At 53.0% G+C, this 6,000-nt stretch overlaps 2 protein-coding genes across 2 annotated transcripts; both read right to left on the bottom strand.

Moving 5' to 3' along the window:
- On the bottom strand, positions 1 to 2,781 carry BDP55DRAFT_293542 (ABC transporter type 1, transmembrane domain-containing protein; the record flags this gene model as incomplete). Its single annotated transcript, XM_060566562.1, has 3 exons — positions 2,534 to 2,781; positions 1,951 to 2,405; positions 1 to 1,902 (listed from the first exon to the last, which is right to left on the bottom strand). Coding segments are annotated over exons 1-3 (2,364 nt in total), but the record flags the coding sequence as incomplete, so codon positions are not given.
- BDP55DRAFT_293541 (uncharacterized protein) lies at positions 2,782 to 4,107 on the bottom strand. Its single transcript, XM_060566561.1, has one exon. The coding sequence runs from the start codon at positions 3,857 to 3,859 to the stop codon at positions 3,023 to 3,025; it is 837 nt and encodes a 278-aa protein (XP_060425563.1). The 5' UTR covers positions 3,860 to 4,107; the 3' UTR covers positions 2,782 to 3,022.
- Between the last annotated feature and the right edge of the window lie 1,893 nt (positions 4,108 to 6,000).

Genomic DNA, 6,000 nt, shown 5'->3' with positions numbered 1-6,000 from the left:
TTCGTCAGTGGCTGACTGGTTGGCGTATCTGAGGTTGTACATCAGGGTGTCGTTGAACATTGTGGTATCCTGAGGGACGACTCCAATGTAACGTCTGACCGAATCAATAGTAAGGTCCTTGACATCCTGGCCGTCAATCTCGATGCTTCCAGAAGATGTATTGTAGTACCGGAACATGAGGCGGAAAACAGTTGATTTTCCTCCGCCAGATTCGCCCACAAACGCTGTGGTGGTGCCAGGCTTGCATTCGAAGTCGAGATCCTTCAGAGCCTTATTCTTTGGATCGTAATTGAACGCTACTTTGTTCCATCGGATGTTGCCGTTGCATTCAAGCAAGGGCTTGGCCTCGGAGCCGTCGACCACGGTGGGCTTAACTTTGAAGAGCTCCAGAAGACGCTCGCCCGAGATCATTGACTGTTGGATGGTCCTATAAAAGGATCCAAAAATGTTCAGAGGTGCCTGCAACTGGTTGAGGAAGGTCATGAGAGTCAGGAACCTGCCAACGTCCATTCCTCCACGGTTGACTTGATAGGCTCCGAAGACCATGACCACAGTAAATCCAGCCATGAAAACCAAGGCTTGGATGACGTTCATCTTGTTCACGCCCCACGTGACCTGCTTCTCAGCATCCTGGTATGCCTGGATAGCGTTGCGGTATCGTTGAAACTCCCACTGCTCAGCGTTGAAATATTTGACCGTCTCGTAGCTCGTAATAGAGTCATTCTTGACGGCCTCTTCTTCTCTGTCGGCATTGGACATGAGCCTTCGCTGGTCTGCCCGTGTCTGTGCCATCCTAATGGTGAGGAATAGGTACCAGAAGGTCAGGCAGCTCACTATAGCGCCATAGGTCGCGTCGAAGTACCAGCAGAAGAACACAACGGCTAAGAACAGATCGAGGATCATGGGAGCCACCGAGAACGTCACTTGCTCAAGGAAGGAATTGATAGACGCGCCTTTGTTGAGAGCGGACAAAACTTCGCCGGTGCGCTTGCCAAGGTGGAAATCGAGGCTGAGGGAGTGGACGTGCTCGAATGCTGCTGTCGTCAAAGCCCTGTACGAGTTTTGTGAGATTGGTACCCATAAGATGGCTCGCGACGCATCCAGAAGCATGCCTCCTCCTTGCATGAGCCGAAGGAAGATAAGCAGTCCCAGAACAACCCAAGGTGCCTCTGCAAGGGTCAGCTTCTCGGTGAGCCATCCAACAACGATTGGCACAGCCAGGTTGATGGCACGCTGTGCTAACAAGAGAAGCACACAGAGTCCATAGAGAAGCTGCAGGTGTAGAGAGTTCTTAGGCCACTGATAGTCAAAGAACACCTTGTAGCTTCGCAGGTAGCCCCACCACGTCGTTTGCGGTGCTTTGTCAGGTCGATAGAAGCCGGGCTCCTTGTAGTCCTTGGTGATGTTACCACCTTCGGCCGCGCCATTAGTGTTGCCGACGGTACTTCCATTCCTAGAGCTTCGTACTGATCGACCATTCAAGTCCCGGCCGTTTTGGCTGCTGTATGACGTCCGATGACCGTTAAGCAAAGGCGTCGTTTCCTCGGCACCTTGAGATGTGTTTTGCTGTTCAACTTTATCCTCCTCTTGTTTGGGCATATGGATCCAAGCAGCCGAGTAGATACTTAGCATACACAACGTAAGGGCGATGCGGATGATGTAAAGAACGACGTCGGTCAAGTCCCACTTAGATATATGCAGCTTTCGGATCTCGACTTCGGTTGTTCCGTCGCTTGAAAATCTCGGGTTCCCGGCCTTGAGCAGAGTGCAGACGCAAATGACCAATTCGCCAATCAGAGAAAGAGTCCAGGTGAGGAAGTGAGCTATCGTCGGACTTTCGTTCCACTCAAAGAGCGTCGTGATGAGGTATAGGTAAAGGTTCGGCGATCCAATGAGGTACACCTGGTTCAATTAGCCTGCGAGTTGGAGAGTATGTGAGGGATAACATACGGTCATGGATTGGGATTCCTTATGTCCCTTGATGATGCCCTCGAGTTCTTCCATAACGTAGCTGAAGTGAGCGACAGCATTGGCGACGAATGTCAAGAGTACAACGCCGGAGATCCAGGTGAGCCATGATCGGGAAGTAGGTGAAATTATCGGGCCATATTGCTTGCGTTTGGGTTCCTCCCCATCGCGGCGCTTCTTCTTCTTCGACACGGGTAGTCGCTTACCGCCTGGGCCCAGAGGCTCTTCGTCCGCATCTTCTTTCGGTGTCGTCAATATGCTGTGTGTCGCGGCCGAGATGACGAAGACTAGCAACAACACCACGGGGTAGTATAGCAATGTTCCCTGAAGCAGGAAACAATAGAACGGATCACCCTCTTGGCAGGTCTCGTTCATTCTTGCCTCGTTCGCAGGCCGCATCGGCAGGGGCGGCTTCTCAACACCTGCCATGGTGTGGACTATTCAGAGTAGAGAAAGTCAGATGTCAGGAATAATGATACAAGGGAAAGTAACCCCCCTGCGCGGGAGAGAGTGGGAGAGAGAAAGGAAAGAAGAAAGGAAGGAGGGAAAAGCGAGAGAAACTTACAATTCATGATCCGGGAAAAAGGGTTGATGATTTCATACCTTTGCCAGATATGCCACTTGCACGTCGAAGCTGGGACGCAGTTGGCGTCGTTCCCGTGGCAAGTTGGAGGCCCGGTACGGTGCGGTACCTCGATGTGTACGTCGCAAGGAAAGTGGGAGTCCCCAAGAGAGACACAGGCAGAGACACGAGATCTCGTTTCGGGACCAAGGTGTTGGACGCGAGTGGTCTGGCAGGCGATTACCCGCCCGTCTAAAAGGTTCTGGGTCCTCGCTGGATGCAGGTGGCACTGGGGGGAGGTAGGGGTCTCGAGCGCTGAGACCGGGGGGTGTCGTGCAAAGCGTGCGTTCCCAAAGGCTCGTGGTGCCGGGGTTGCAGGTCGAACCCACAGGACCACAGGGCGGTACAGAGGGGCCCTCTTGTTGGAGTCGTGGTGGGGTCGGCTGACTTGATCAGTGGCGAAAAGCCACTCCGAAGTCCCTGGTAGTCGAGTCAAGGACTTGTAAGATACTCGGCGGCCGAGGGCTGGTGGGGCGGGATTTTTCTGGCGAGTCCACGGGTGTGGGCTCGACTGCACAGCAGAGGCAGGCTGTGCCCCGATCTGAGAGGCAAGACAGGCGCAGCCCTGGGTGAGGTGAGCCGGTAGAAGCTGGATGGCAAGAGTGGATTTCGCCTCGAGTTCGCAGCCAAAAGTGAGACCTTGGACGGAGGGAACCAAGGAACTGAAGGCTTATGACCGGGTGGATATCCGTAGAAAAGGAAAAAAAGGATGATGAATAACGAGAGGCCTCGGGATCGGAGACGGAGCGTGACGTTGAGAAGGTATCCGTTAGGTACAAGTATTTGCGTTGACGAGACAGCGGGCAAGCTATCTACCTGCCGAGAGCCGGGGTTAGTACCAAGATTTACCCTCTTTGTTTTTTCTTCCCTCCCTCTCTCTCTCTCTCTCTCTCTCTCTCTCTCTCTCTCTCTCTCTCTCTTCCGCCGGTTTGGAAAAGGTGTTGACGGAAGCTTCTCAACTGGGTATTCTGGTCGAGAAGGAGAGGGTAAAATTGAAGTCCCGGGGAGGAGGTTGCGGGACTGGGCGGGCGCAAGGAATAAAAAAAAAACAAGAAGGGCGTAAAAGAAATGGGATATGGAGAAGAAGAAATTTAAGAAGTCTCGAGGAATTAGAAGACCAAGGCGAGTGAAAACATGTGGTGGAAGGTTGGGATGGTGACGATGGCGATTATTGGAGGGAAAGAGAGGAAGGGGTGGGAAGGGATGATGGCAGGAGACCGCCTGAAAGCAGGTACCAAGTACAGAGTACATCTCGCACCTGCCACACATCGAAATCTACTACGTAGGCATGCACAGAGCAGATCGCCCAAAGTAGTAAGTGCGATCCAGGCCTAATGCCAATCCAGCTGTACCTTCCTAGCTGCAGTGAAGGTTGTACCTGCCACAGCGGACGTAGGTACCTGCCAGCTGCCCAGTACGCGAAAAGATACCCAAGTCTCAAGGCCACCTCCGGGTCCGCAGGAGGCAGGGAAGGTAGTACAGCCGGGCCCGTGGTTTGTATAAGGCAAAGGCAATGGAAACTTAGAAGGCGAGGAGAAGGGAAGGTTGGGTAGTAGTAAAGGCAGGTCGGGTAAGGTAAGGCAAGTACGGTAAAAGGACTTACAAGTTACCACAAAAGGTACCTTGAGGTATCTGTAATATCGAATTGGCAGAGAGCGAGCGAGAGGTATTGCTACTTCAAGCTCGTTCTACCAGGTTGTCACTGGTCCAATTCCTCTGTTGGTATCCGTAATAAGTTATGGTAGGTCGGCGATGTGAAGCCTGTGATGGCAGCAGCCACCAGAGAGAGCACAGAGGGTATCGTGTCTGTAGTGCAGTTGTGGTTGGCAGTAGCGGATCGACGGTGTGTCAGTGTGGTGCTTGTTAGCGACCAGCAGCGCAGCGCAGCGAGGCAACGGGTGGCTGGTAGCCTCTGGTTGGACTGAGTCGACTGTCGCTTATCGGACTGAACGGTTCGTGAATATGGATGTGGATGTGAATGTGGATGCCCAATGTGTGTGTGTGAGAGAGAGAGAGAGAGAGAGAGAGAGAGAGAGAGAGGTGCGCGCAATGGCACTGGCACCTCACAGTGGGCAATGGATAATTGTAACTTGTGAGTGAGGTGGGCAGTGGCCGGATAGTTCAGGTGAGAAAGAGGCAGCGAGACCCCGAGAGGAAACAAACGAGAGTCTGGAATCCACCCTCAGCGCGTGTATGTGGAGACCTGTCCCGGCTGGTTTGCTTGAGAAGTGGAGTAGCGGCCGGGGCTGATGCTGGTGTTTTGCCGGCGTTGTGGTTGTTGTCGATGGCGATGATGAGATGCTATGAAGACCGGGACGTTGCCCTGTCGTATGGAACCTCAGGTACTCCGTATGCACGTCGTGGAAAGGGTAGATAGGTCCCGGAGACGGAGTGAGCGTCCAAATGGTGGGTGGATGAAAAGACGGCTGATTGGGTGGATGGGTGTGAGATGCGCAAGGTAGCTACAGGTACGGAGTACGGATAGAGTAGACAGATAATACGGAATGCGAGGTGTAAGTCGATGTAAACGGAAGCCAGACAGCCATGAGTTGCGAGGTGCAGCAGCAACTGCAGCAGGTCCTGGGCCGGATGTCAACGAGGGCCTGGACTCGGTTGATGGATGGAAACAGGTAATCGCCAAGGGTCCTGATGTGCGCCCTGGTTAGTGCCGGGGCTACTCATGCATATGATATTGCTCGTAGGGGCATTTTGGGGCCGTAGGGAGAGCACGGAACATGGAGAGATGGAGATGGAGCTTGAGATGGGGATGCGAACGGGGGATGGAGATGAATTGGGCCCCCAAACAGGAACCGACAGCCAGGGGAAGACAATAAAAAGTAACACATCCGGATGCTACGCATGCAACGCGAAGAGAAGGTTAAATGTGGAGGGGGGGGAATCCATGCTCTAAAAAAAAACAACAACCACGCGGTGCAGAGAGACAGAAACTGGGAGAGAGAGTGTGTGTGTCCGGACAAATTGACCACCACCGGGGAACAGACGACAAGGACACAGCCGAGGGCCCAGTGACGATTCCAATAAAAAAAAATTGGGGGTGTTCATTGAAGAATAGAGTGGAGGGATATCCGCAGTAACTTGTGACGATGGGAGGATGATCAGCGTTGGTCTGGAATCCCCTTCTCTCTTGCGCTCAATGTTTCTCTCCCGTCTTTGATACCTAGATCATAAAGGTACCTCGCAAAGTATGAAGTGCTCATCGTACGGACAGCCCAAGCAGAGGTGGATAGGGTACTAAGGTAAGGTAGCCAAGGGGTGACATGACAATCCGAGATGCTCGTGTTGATACACACTTGCATCATCAACTGTCGATGCAAATGACAGCAAGAGGCTGTGCCAGAATGCCGGTAAGCCGTCAGGTGTTTTCCAGAGTCTCGAGATCCCATGGTCTT

Source organism: Colletotrichum godetiae, assembly GCF_030913485.1.
Source record: "Colletotrichum godetiae strain CBS 193.32 chromosome Unknown BDP55scaffold_46, whole genome shotgun sequence".
Classification (NCBI taxonomy): Eukaryota; Fungi; Ascomycota; class Sordariomycetes; order Glomerellales; family Glomerellaceae; genus Colletotrichum; species Colletotrichum godetiae.
This window is presented reverse-complemented; position numbering and strand designations above follow the sequence as displayed.

Excerpts from the sequence above, each read along its gene's own strand:
- BDP55DRAFT_293541 (XM_060566561.1), bottom strand. The coding sequence starts at position 3,859 with ATGTGTGGCAGGTGCGAGATGTACTCTGTACTTGGTACCTGCTTTCAG.